This window comes from Caloenas nicobarica, chromosome 18 (genome assembly GCF_036013445.1).
Source record: "Caloenas nicobarica isolate bCalNic1 chromosome 18, bCalNic1.hap1, whole genome shotgun sequence".
NCBI lineage: Eukaryota > Metazoa > Chordata > Aves > Columbiformes > Columbidae > Caloenas > Caloenas nicobarica.
The window spans coordinates 10,603,128-10,615,312 of record NC_088262.1 but is presented as its reverse complement, the minus strand read 5'-3'; the positions used below and the strand labels follow the sequence as shown (position 1 = coordinate 10,615,312).

The 12,185-nt window shown below is 60.8% G+C and overlaps 1 protein-coding gene across 1 annotated transcript; it reads right to left on the bottom strand.

Moving 5' to 3' along the window:
- Positions 1–504: 504 nt before the first annotated feature.
- LOC135995983 (fas-binding factor 1 homolog) lies at positions 505–9,880 on the bottom strand. The gene is given in 19 exon segments (XM_065647635.1): positions 505–821; positions 1,404–1,649; positions 1,835–2,011; positions 2,820–2,973; positions 3,292–3,399; positions 3,920–4,126; positions 4,487–4,587; positions 4,785–4,869; positions 5,351–5,568; positions 5,659–5,764; positions 5,828–5,964; positions 6,085–6,197; positions 6,480–6,613; positions 6,835–6,964; positions 7,513–7,827; positions 7,830–7,985; positions 7,988–8,062; positions 9,575–9,682; positions 9,814–9,880. Coding segments are annotated over 19 exon segments (2,865 nt in total). The 3' UTR covers positions 505–593.
- Positions 9,881–12,185: the final 2,305 nt, after the last annotated feature.

The following is a 12,185-nucleotide window of genomic DNA, read 5'->3' as shown; positions in this document are numbered from 1 at the left end:
CCAGGACCTTCTGGTAAAAGCAACAGCTTTCCTCTGCTAATCCAGACAGCCCTGCGCGAGCCCCGAGTCAATATAAAAACAAACTGAAGGAAATCAGACAAAGCTCCTTGGGAATGCATGGGGAGGAAAAAACAGCCTGGACACCTCACTTGGGATTGTTGTTTTCTGCAAGATGGCCTTTAAAAACCAGAAGAACATCCCACAACAACCTCCAGACCCAAGGACCTGGGTCAACTGATTTCTGCCCTCAAACACCGGCTTCATCATTCCAGGTCAAATTGGCAGTTTCTCCAACCACCATCTGTGGGTTTTTTGGCTCCAGAGAAGGACGAGAATTTCCTTCCCAGCTCCATCAGCAAAGTGGTGCCACACACAGATTCCTGTGCACAAAACTGTCACAGAAATGTTCTTGACCCCAGGTTTCCCATACCAGAATCTCAGACGTTTGTGCTTTAAAAAATAATTTAATTATAAGATACAAAACAACTTGAAAGGTACAGCAAAGAAACAGTCCAGACTGGGGGCCTTTCAGGGGTTGGAACACAAGGCAAAAGAGACTTGGGCTTTTAAACCCATTTCTCTTAAGAAACCCTCTAAGAAATGGTGGTCAGGAGCAGGGAGGACGGCCGGGATGCTCGCAGAGGTGAAGTGCAGTAGGGCGCTTTCCTCAGGATCTCCAGAAATAACTGCGTAACCTCAAAGAAATCGTGGTCCGGAGAAGGGCAGAAGGACGGACGGGATGCTGACAGACATGAAGTGTTGTATCGAGCTTTCTTGAGGGACTCCAAGAAGATCTTCTCCCTTTCTAAGTAATCATCCTCCTGAGAAGAGAGGAAGGATGGGTGGGAATGATCCCAGAAAGTGCCACAGAAACAGGGTCACAGTCCAAGGTGTTGCTCATCAACAAGAGAAGGATCCCAAAGCCTCCCTCGTACCATGGCCCCCCATGAAGGGGACCCCTCCCTGGCTCCTCCAGAGCCTAGAACCTCACAGTCTGAGCAAGACCCGCAGGGGAAGCCTCCAAGAGCGTCCCTGCCTGGGGAAAGACCCAGCAGGGACCTGACGGCACAGGATGGGGACACCACAAAGCCAGAGTCCAGCAGAGCTGGCATCTCCCACCCAGGGAAGGGCTGAGCAGAGGGCAACCCCTTCAAGCTGAGGACGATGTCCATCTCGGGTTGGACGTGGAGCCAGCCTGAGACAAGCTGCGAGCATCCCCCTCTCCTTGCCTCTGCTGTCACTCCTCTGGCTGCCCGCGGCTTCTTCCAGCCCACCCGGCCCAGCCCAGGGCTCAGCCCTGATCTCAGGAGACCCCCCGGCTCTCAGGGCCCCGTCGGGTTCACCCAGCCCAGCTCCGCCAGCGGCTCCGCAGCCCCTTCCAGCCCCGCTCTCCCCCGCCTCACCTGCTCGGCCTGGTACTTCAGCAGCTCCACTTGGGCGCTGTACGTGGAAGCTAAGGAGGCCTTTTCCTGGTCCAGACGCCACTCCTGCTGCTTCAGCTGTTCCTGCTGCTGCTTCAGCTGCTCCTGCTGCTGCTTCAGCTGCTCCTGCTGCTGCTGCAGGACCTGCAGCTTGTCCCAGAACTCGCGCTGCATCCTGCGTGCCTCCCCCAGGGCTCGCTCCCCCTCCGCGTGCTTCTGGGCCAAGAGCTGCAAGGCAGAGCGGCTGGGGAGCTTGGGGACAGGGACCCTCGCTGCCCTGGGCTGGGGCTCCTCTGCGCGTCCCCTTGTTCCCCTCCCGGCACAGGATTCATGACTTCAGGAGGGCTGTGAGACCCTGGCTGTGCTGCCAGCCCATGCACCGCTACGAACCGTGGTGCAGACGCTCGGCTTACCTCTTTCGAGCTTCTCATCAGCTCCTCCTGCTGCTGGACACGCAGCGCGGCCCCGTTCACCTTCTCCTTCTCCAGCCTCAGCTCCTGCCAGGCCTTATCCAGCCTCTGCCTGTCTCTCGCCAGCTGCTCCTCCTTGGCTTTCAGCTCCTGGCCCTGCATCTTCAGCTCTGCCCGCTCCTAGGGTGGGCACGGGGGAAACCGATGAATCACCTGCCCTGTCCCGGACACCATCTCACGTCTTCTGAGGGGGAGGCAGAGCCCCTGTTGAGCTCCTCCTGTGGCCGCTTTGGGTGCAGAGCAACAGCCCCCGGTGCTCCAGCAGTGCCCTCACCCCTCCACCTGTGGGGACCAGGGCTGGCAGAGCTGGGACCGGACACACACACACACTCCTTCCTCAGAACGGACGCAGCCCCTCACCGTGCTGCACACCCTCAAACACGCTCACCGCACAGCAGTTCCTCGGCACTGGAAATACCCAGCCTGAGTGGTCCTTTGCCACCCTGGCAGCCCTGAAAAATGCAGCTCTGCCGCACTGTCTGTGCCACATGTCCCCTCTGGACAGCCCTGGGGGGAGCAGAACTGGCTCTGGACACGTCGCCGTGGCACGGGGAGGTTTTGCCTCATCCACCGTGGGGGTTTCCTCTCCCCAGACTCACAACAGAGGCGGCTGCGCCTGGTCTGGCTGCCCAAACTCCTCACGGGTAAAGGGGAGAGACAGAGTTGATGCTTCAGTCAACATCTGAAACGGGCTGGTGGAGCCTGTTCCTGGGACACCCCCATTCTCACCACCCCGAGCGACAGCCCTGTCACCAGAAGGCAGCGCTGAACATCTCCCTGGTGAGCAGGACCCACCCGTGAGCCTGCCAGATGCTGCAGGGACAGACACCATTCACGGGCTCCAGGCCGGGGACCTCCTGTGGGCCAGAGAAACGCCCCGGACCCAGCCAGGAGCCTGGCCCGGGCAGAGGACACAGCGTGGGCTCACCTGCTCCAGCAGCCGAGTCTGCTCGCCCAGCCTGGCCTCCGTGTTGGTCACCAGCTCCTGGACACGGCTCCGCTCCTCCTCCATGTCCCTCTTGCACATGTTCTGCAGGTCACTGGAGAACTTCTCCATCTTCTCAATGATGCCGTCCAGAGACCTGTGCAGAGGAGCGAGGGGAGGGTCACCCTGGGGGACACACTTTGTCTCACTGCGAACGAGACGGGGACGTGTGCTGGGCCATAGGCCGGGCAGCCCTGCCCCGAACCTCTCGGGATCAGAGCACAGCCGGAGGAAGATGCAGCTGCTGCTTCGGGGAGCACAGACAGATACTAAATAACAGCCCAGCATCCCTGGGGGCTGCGGGTGGGAGAGAGGATGGGCCCTGCTCCTCCTGTGCTGCGGGCCTGGTTTCCCGGAGGACAGGGAACACCCCAGCCAGGGATCAACGCGGGGACACGACACCGGCTGTCCGTACCTGGTGTGTGAAGTGGTGCTGGTCAGCACATCCATCTCTTGCTCTTTCAGCCACTTCACGTGCTGGAGCTGCTCCTCGTGTTTCTTGCGCAGTTCCTGGACAGACCCCCTGCAGGACACGGAGAAGGAGCCCAGCATGGGCTGTTACAAACTGGTGCTCCCCGTGACGGGCACCGTGGAAGAGGCTCGGTCGTGGGGCTGAGAACCAGGTCCCAGGAGCTGAGCTGGCAGGGTGGTCTGTCACGGGGCATCCCACAGACTGCCATCCACATCTGGGACGGACCACATCTGGGGGTTATGGGCTTCTCTGCCTAAAACCAGATTTCTCATTGACCCAAACTATGCAGACATCAGCAACTCATTGTTCTGAATAAAAGGAATCTGGGGGAGAGAAAACATGGGGTTCAGCATCTTTCAAAATGCAATGCATTCCGGCGGGATGATGTCTCCAGCCAGATCTCCCTGTCTCCAGCTGCAAAGCAAATCCCCACTCCAAAAGCCACTGAGCTGCCCTCAACCCAGCGCTTCTGGACTCTCCTTTCTCCTTTCACCATCTCCCCAAACCGTTCCCTGGTTCCTTCACCCAGAGCGGGGGTACCGGCACCACATGCCGCTCGTGCCGCTCTCACCTCTGCAGCTCCCGCAGCCGCTGCAGCTCCAGCCGGTGCTGCTCCCGCAGCTCCTCCAGGTCCAGCCGGTGCTGCGCCAGCAGCTCTGCCCGATCGCGCGCCGTGTCCTGCCACTGCTGCCGCAGCTGAGCCACCAGCTGCTCGTTCTGCTGCCGCAGCATCTCCACCCGCTGCCCGTAGTTCTCCTCCAGTAGGGTCACTGAGGTCCTGCCCGGAGAGAGCCCGTGAGGGGTCACGGCACCGAACAAGTGTTACTTTCATTGCAGTACCCGGCACTCTGCACCCAAAGGGCACACGGGGATTTAGCAGCAGATCGGTGTTGCTGTGTGCGTGGGGAAACTGAGGCAGGGGCTGCTTCGCTCTCCGCATTCTGAGCCCTGAGCCCTCTGCTGCTGCCCAGTGCGGTGCCCTGGTTGGGGACTTGCTGGCAAAGGGACAGGCCCCTCCTCTTGTCACCCACCCAGGGAGGATTTGGGACGCGCCCCAGCACTGTCCCCTCAGGGGAGCTGGATGGGGCTGTAGGCGAGGACCTGCCGGAGGAGGGGAGCACAGGCCAGAGCCCGCTACCTGTGGCTGCTCTTCTGGAGATCCAGGTACTCCCGGTGCTGCTGCTGCGCACTCTCCAGCAACAGTTTGTGGTGCGCCCGCTCCTCCTCCAGCATCCGCACCTGCCGGGCACCCGGGGAGAAGGTTCTTGTGCTGCCCCGGGGACAGAACCCCCACAGCAGCACTCGGTGGCCATTGGCATCTCTGGACAGGGAGGTTGCTCCTCTCTCCCGTCACCCTGATGCTGTTTGGAGCAGACGTGGCCCCTTCTCCTCCCCCTGGCTCACCCATGTCCCCCTCCACAGGCGCTGGGGCTCACCTGGCTCTCCAGCTCTGCCACACGGGCCTGGGCGCTCAGCAGCTCTGCCCGACACTCCGATGCTGCTGGGGAGGCGGCCAGCTGGCTGCAGGCAAAAAGCACCCGATGTGGTCAAGCCGAGGAGGCCATGAGAGACAAGATCCCTCCCCAACACCAGCTCCTGCCTCGCAGCTGAAAGCCTCCGTCCCGCTTGGCTGCGGCAGGATTCAGCCTTTTGGCTGCCGAGGGAGCAAAGACCCCAACAGCTCCAAGCCTGGTGCTCCCCTCGCTGCACCCACCCCCTTCCCCGGGCACCCCCAGCTCACAGCCCCTGCCCGCCGCTCGAGGCACTTGGGCTGCAATTCCCTTCTGAGCCCCGTTCAGAGGGCACAAGTCTGAACCCGCACAGGGGAACGGGACTGTGGGCTGGATCAGCGGGACAAAGACCCGCGGCATTACCCCAACCGGAGACGAGAAAGTGCTTAAATGAATTTCATAACTCTGAGGCAGGCGTTGCTGAGAGCTGCTGCTGGAGCAGCCACACGTGGAGCAGACGGGAGCGCTGCGGCCATTGACCGGGCCTTTACCTGACGGGAGAGCGGGGAGCCAGCCCTTCGCCCGCGGTCTCTGAGGGCTCGGCCTTTGTGTCTTGGGCCTCCGAGGGCTCGGCCTTTGTGTCTTGGGTTTCCAAGGGCTTGGTCTTTTTCTCTTGGGCCTCCGAGGGTTCCGCCTTTTTCTCCTGGGTCTCTGAGGGCTCAGCCTTTTTCTCTTGTGCCTCCGAGGGCTCAGCCTTTTTCTCTTGGGCCTCTGAGGGCTCAGCCTTTTTCTCCTGGGTCTCTGAGGGCTCGACCTTCTTCTCCTGGGTCTCCATGGTCTTGGCCTCTATCTTCTGCACCTCGGCCTGTGCTTCGGCTTTCCTGCGAGCCAAGGCAGCCGTCAGCCAGTCCATCGGGTCGGGTTTAGCCGCTGCCTCCTCTGCAGCCCCGAGCTGGCTGGCGGGGCTGGGCCGCCCGGCTGCGGCAGGGCTGGGGATGCTGAGTGCCGGGCTGCCCTTGGCTGGGGACAGCGGGTCCGGGTCCAGGAAATCGTCATCCTCCAAGCCCAGCCAGTCGTCTCCGCCCCTTCTTCTCTGCACGGGGTTCCGTCTGCCTGGACGACGAGGTGTGGAGCGGAGCTCTGGGTTCGGTTCGCTGCCGCTGATCTCGGCAGAAAACCTGAGGAAGGAGAAGCAGCTGCAGACCTGCCTGCAAGGGGATGCGGGGACCTGCCTGCTCAGCCGCAGGGACAGCGGGGTGGTGGCTGGAGCTACAGACACACGCACAGCACCGTACCTCACCGACTGCCCCGTTGCCGGCTGGACCGCGGGCCTGGAGCCCATCGAGGGCTTGTAGGCTCCAAAGACAAGTTCCTCCTTGTCCCAACGCTTTTCCTCCTCTGTTCAGACAAGGAGCCTTGAGCCAGCGCCCAGAGGAGCAGCTGCTGCAAAGACACCAGCCCTCCCCTCCTCCTCCTCCTCCTCCCAGGCTGCCTCGAGGGCAGAGCACAACACTTCTGCATGAGCCGCCTTCCCCCGCGCTGACCCAGAGCCCGTTAACCGCCCTGCTCACCCCGACAGAAAGGGCATTTCCCCTGCAAGGGCATTACAAATAAAGCTCGCTAGCCCAAGCCAATGCTGTCAGCTCTGCAGACCTTCCCAACGTCCCTGGCTGGGCTCACCTGGCTGCTTTGGGAGCTTTTTATCCAGTTTGAACTCCCTATGCTCTCCCGTACCTGGCTTTTCCAGGACTTTGGCCACGGAGCCTCGTCCGAACAACTCATCCAGCTTGGAGCGCGCTGGCCGGAGCTCCTCTCTGTGGGGACACGGTGGCAGATGGTTTCTCCAGAGGCAGGGCTGTCCCTCCTCACACAGCCTGGCCAGGCTGCTCTGGCTCTTCTCTGCCAAACCAGCTGCTCTTGCCCCTTGCTGGAACCCACGGGCAGAAGCTCCAGCATCCCCCCCCAGCACGGTGGCACCGGCTCAACGTGCAGCCCGCCCCCTGCGTTACTCCCACCGCCTCCACACTGCCCTTACTCTTTTTTTGGGCCATTGCCAATTCCCATCGCATCCAACAGGTTGTCGTCATCAACATCTTCAAACGTCGATGTCTTCCTCCTCTGGACCGGGGCCACCGTGCGCAGGGGCGTCTGGCGTGGGGGTAGCTCTGGGGATGGGATCGCACATGGGAGGAGGTTTGAGCAGGGCAGGTGTTGGTTTTTTAAACAACAAGAGATCCAAGCAGCCCAGTGGGATTTATCGGGGAGAAAGGCCATTTGAGGGGAGCATCGGACCCATGAGCATCCCCGCTGCAGGAACAAGAGGGGCGAGTGCCTGTAACAGCCACAGTGCAGCCGGGACCCACCCAGACGTGCCCCCGCTGGGCTTTGCCGTGGACCGCGGATGCTACGGCCACCCAAATCCTGACCCCAAAAACTTGGTCTCATTTGGCACCGTGCAGAACAGGCCGGGTGAGGCCCAAGGGAAAATCTGAGCCTCCCTTCCCGCAAAGGAAAGGCCAGTTCTGTAACCTGTGGCACTCCCTGAGCTGTGGCACAACCAAGCCCGTTATTGAGTTGCTCTAGAAATGACCGCTCTGCTTAGTCACAGATGGGACTGGGTGGCTTTCGATTTCATCAGCTGGGACCTCACACAAACTCAGCCAGGCTGCTGATTCCTTTCCTACAAGGAGGAGGCATCCAGCAACCTGCTTACCTTTCCTGCTGCTCTGTTCCAGTGTTGTCTCAGAGCTGCTCTCAGTGCCACGTTTCACGGGCATCTTCCATGGCCCAGAACCGGGTTTCGATGTCCCCAGGAAATCCCAGTCCGCATCGTCCTTGTCCTGGAAAGCAAGAGGATGAGGACGGGCACAGGGCGAGCGCTGCGGATGCCTCAGCACTGCTCTTCCCTTGGGAGGCTGGTGCTGGGGGCCGTGGCTGCAGCGCACGGGGGCTGAGATGGGGGGATTTCGGTACTTGAAACGCTCTGTGCCCTGAGTCCTGTGCTGAGATCCTGCTGCTGCCTCCGGAACACCCAAGCCCATTGCTTTGGGTGAGGGCTCTTCCTACGACGCTTGAGCCGAAACGCACCCAGGAAGGCTGGGCTGCAGCAGCATGTGCCCCCGGGCTTTGCTCCATCCTCGGTACCTGGAAGCCTGTCTCCCACCGGACACCCACTCCCCTCTCCTGTCTTTTCCCCCTGCCGGCGATGCCCGAGAGCTCAGCCCCAGCCCTCAGGACATCCAGACTCTCTCCCCAAATTTGGGCTCACCCCTGCAGCTGCCTTGTTCTCTGCAGGGACCTTGCTGAAGAAATCATCCTCTGCAAACCACCTGTCGGGGCGGGGAGCGGGTGCAGAAGCTGAGGACGGGGCAGGTCAGGAGGACGTGGGGAGCACGGAGAGATCTGAAAGGCACTCACTCCTTGCTGGCCCGCACGCTGCTGCTCCAGGCTCTCCCACCGCTGCTCCCGGCCGGCTGGGAAGCTCTGGCAGATGTAACACGGGGTTCAACTGGAAAAACGCAGGGAGAGAGCAGGATGATGGACACGGCCATAGCCCAGGCCTGGGCACTCCACAGGGGGATTTGCCAGCTTCTCATGGACCACAGAGGCTTTTAATCAGAGACAAACTTCCCTTCACCTCCCCAGACCGACGGACAACCTGTTCAGTGGCCTCTGGCTCTGGGAACCCGGCTGTCCCCCCTGCTCCCTGCTGCCTCCCCCCTCACAACTGGAGCCTCTCGCAGATCAAGGGCTGTTGCACCAGCAGCTCCTGCTCCCAGGAAGGGAGGACCAGGACAAGGATGCTGCCCTTTCAGCTGCAAAGAAGCTTCATTTTACCATCATATCCCCGCAGATCCTCAAGGATGTCATCAATAGAGCCTGAAACAAGACAAATTCAAGGTGCTGAGGCAGGTGAGCTCATCAAGCTCGTGCAGAAAAGCTCCCAATGTCAACAAGGCTTGCTCTTCCGAGATCCCCCAAGAAGAAAGATTTGGGCTCAAGCACCAGCAATGTAATGTCTGCCATGTCTTCCACAGAGAGCTGCCAGGGCCAGGACTTGACTCCAAATGCACTGCTTCAGTATGAAGGGCAGCAAGAGGCCTCTAAACCAGCAGTTAGGGAGCAGGGGAGGGGAAGAACTGAAATAAACGCATATATTCTCCCCCAGATTTGGGAAAACCCACAGGAACAGAATATAGGAGCCCAGGAAGCAAATCCCTTTGACTGGAGAGGCAGGTGAATATGTTTGGGTCAGCAATGACACAATGCACTGAGCTGCACCTTTCACACAGGGATGGCGACCGTTCCGGTAGCCAGGGCTGCCACCTCATCCCAGTGTCCCCCCTCCTCCGTCCCAGGCATCCCCAGCACACCAAAGCACCTACGGACAGGGAAAGGAGACCACGCCAGTGTACTTACCACTTATGCTTCTCTTGGCTCGCGTAGCCTACGGAGAAAGGCAAATTCCCTCATTGCAAAACCAAGCGAGTCTGAGCTGGACTTTCTCAGCACACTAAAGCCAGAGGCAGGTTTCTTCAGAGAAGCCCAGCAGCACCAGCGAAGCCCTCGTCCCGCCCGCGCTGCTTGGGAAATGGCAGGTGAAACCCCGGGCAAGCAGAGAGATGTGACACCTTCAGTGACACCAGGGAGCTCAGCCCCTCCTGCCTGCCAGCTGGGCAGAAGCCCCCAGCCCTCGGGATGGCTCCTGCCTGCCAGCCAGTGCCACAGCAGCACTGGGGATTTCCCAGGCCTGCCTGAGCACCCATCACACTCACCATGGCAAGAGCCGGGCTTTCCCTTGCTCAAGATGGTCTCCTCGCAGATTCCTCCGCTGTCAGCCCCCGGGGGGGATCGAAGATCCTTGCTCACGTCCACACTCTGACCTGCAGGGAGAGGAGGATTTCCTGACTTGCTGTTAAACCTACGTCCCCCTGCCGCCCCCCCGGCTGGCTCCCTGCTGCTCACGCCTCTCCAAGGCCCTGGAAACCAGGCTCCATCTCAGCCTTAAACACACCTGCAATCACAGAATCGCAGAAGTATTCTGGTTGGAAAAGACCCTCAAGATCATTGAGTCCAACCATAAACCTCACACTACCAAGTCCGCCCCCACCCCATGTCCCTGAGAACCTCATCTCTGCATCTTTCAAACCCCTCCAGGGATGGGGACTCCACCACTGCCCTGGGCAGCCTGTTCCAGTGCCCCACAGCCCTTTGGGGAAGAAATTGTTCCCCAGATCCAGCCTCAACCTCCCCTGCCGCAACTTGGGGCCGTTTCCTCTCATCCCAGCGCTTGTTCCTGGGGAGCAGAGCCCGACCCCCCCTGGCTCCAAGCTCCTTTCGGGCAGGTCAGAGATCAGAAGGTCTCCCCTCAGCTCCTGTTCTCCAGCTGAACCCCCAGCTCCCTCGGCCGCTCCCATCACACTTGTGCTCCAGCCCCTCACCAGCTCTCCTGCTCTTCTCTGGACACACTCCAGTAGCTCAAGGCGTCAACCGAAGTCTCCAGATCCACAAGTCGCCGAGATGAACAGCACCTCCTGCGATGCTGCAGGACGGAGCAGCCGCCGCGGCACCGACCGCACCGACCGCACCGACCGCACCAACCGCACCAACGGCACCAACGGCACCGACCGCACCAACGGCACCGGCCGCACCAACCGCACCAACGGCACCGACCGCACCAACGGCACCGACCGCACCAACCGCACCAACGGCACCAACCGCACCAACGGCACCGGCCGCACCAACCGCCGCCGCTCCGCGTCCCGTGGCCGCGACACCGGGGGCCCTCGCGCCCCCGGCCCCCAGCGGGCGCGGGCCTGGTGGCCATGGCCGCAGCGTCCCGGTCCCCGGGCTCACGGCAGCCCCGGCCCCGCCCGCAGCAGCCCCGCCCGGCCCCGCCCGGCCCTTCCCTTCCCTTCCCTTCCCTTCCCTTCCCGGCCCTTCTCCTCTCGCCGGGTGCTGGGAAATGGAGTCCCCGGCGGGCCCGGGGCAGGGCCGGCAGCTCCAGCCCCGGCGGCTCCGCTGCCCCCCGGGGCACTTTCAAACCTCTTTTCAAAGCCTACACGCCTAATGGCTTCAAACACTGAAACCTTCTGGACGGGCTTTCTCGAGGCTCTTGTCTAAGTGTGTCTCCTTCAGTGCAGAGCAGCTGCTGAGCCTGCAGAGAACTACGGAATTTCACTTCGGCTTGAGAACAAGTGACAGAATCCCAGAATCCCCGCCTGGCTGGGGCTGAAGGGCCCCCTGGAGATCCCCCAGCCCAGCCCCCCTGCTCACGCAGGGTCACCAGAGCAGATCACACAGGTCGGTCCAGGCGGGTTTGAATGTCTCCAGAGAAGGAGACTCCACACCCGCTCTGGGCAGCCTGGTCCAGGCTCTGGCACCTCCCAGCAAAGAAGTTTCTCCTCATGTTCAGCTGGACCCTCCTGTGTTTCAGTCTGTGCCCGTTGCCCCTCACCCTGGCGTTGGGCACCACTGAACAGAGTCTGGTCCATCCTCTGACACCCACCCTGAGATATTGATCACATTGATCAGATCCCTCTCAGCTTCTCTGCTCCAGCTCAACAGCCCCAGCTCTCTCAGCCTTTCCTCACAAGAAAGATGCTCCAGACCCATCAGCATCTTTGTAGCCCAGCGCTGGACTCTCTCCAGTAATTCCTTGTCCTTCTTAACCTGGGGAGCCCAGAACTGGACACACAACTCAGATGGGGCCTCACCAGGGCAGAGCAGAGGGGGAGGATTCACCTCCCTCAACCTGCTGGCCACGCTCCTCCTCATGGACCCCGGGTACCATCGACCTTCTTGGCCACAGGGCGCGTTGCTGGCTCATGGTCAACCTGTTGTCAACCAGAACTCCTGTGACAGCTCGGCCCTACCACGGCCGGCGGGATCCACCCCTACGGGGGCAACTGCCTCCCGGTAGCGCTGGCCGGGTGGCCAGTGGCACTCGCCCTGACGGATGGAGGCCAGACAAACAGGGCAGCTGGAGCTGTACTGGGTTCACTGGGCACCAGGACCTTCTGGTAAAAGCAACAGCTTTCCTCTGCTAATCCAGACAGCCCTGCGCGAGCCCCGAGTCAATATAAAAACAAACTGAAGGAAATCAGACAAAGCTCCTTGGGAATGCATGGGGAGGAAAAAACAGCCTGGACACCTCACTTGGGATTGTTGTTTTCTGCAAGATGGCCTTTAAAAACCAGAAGAACATCCCACAACAACCTCCAGACCCAAGGACCTGGGTCAACTGATTTCTGCCCTCAAACACCGGCTTCATCATTCCAGGTCAAATTGGCAGTTTCTCCAACCACCATCTGTGGGTTTTTTGGCTCCAGAGAAGGACGAGAATTTCCTTCCCAGCTCCATCAGCAAAGTGGTGCCACACACAGA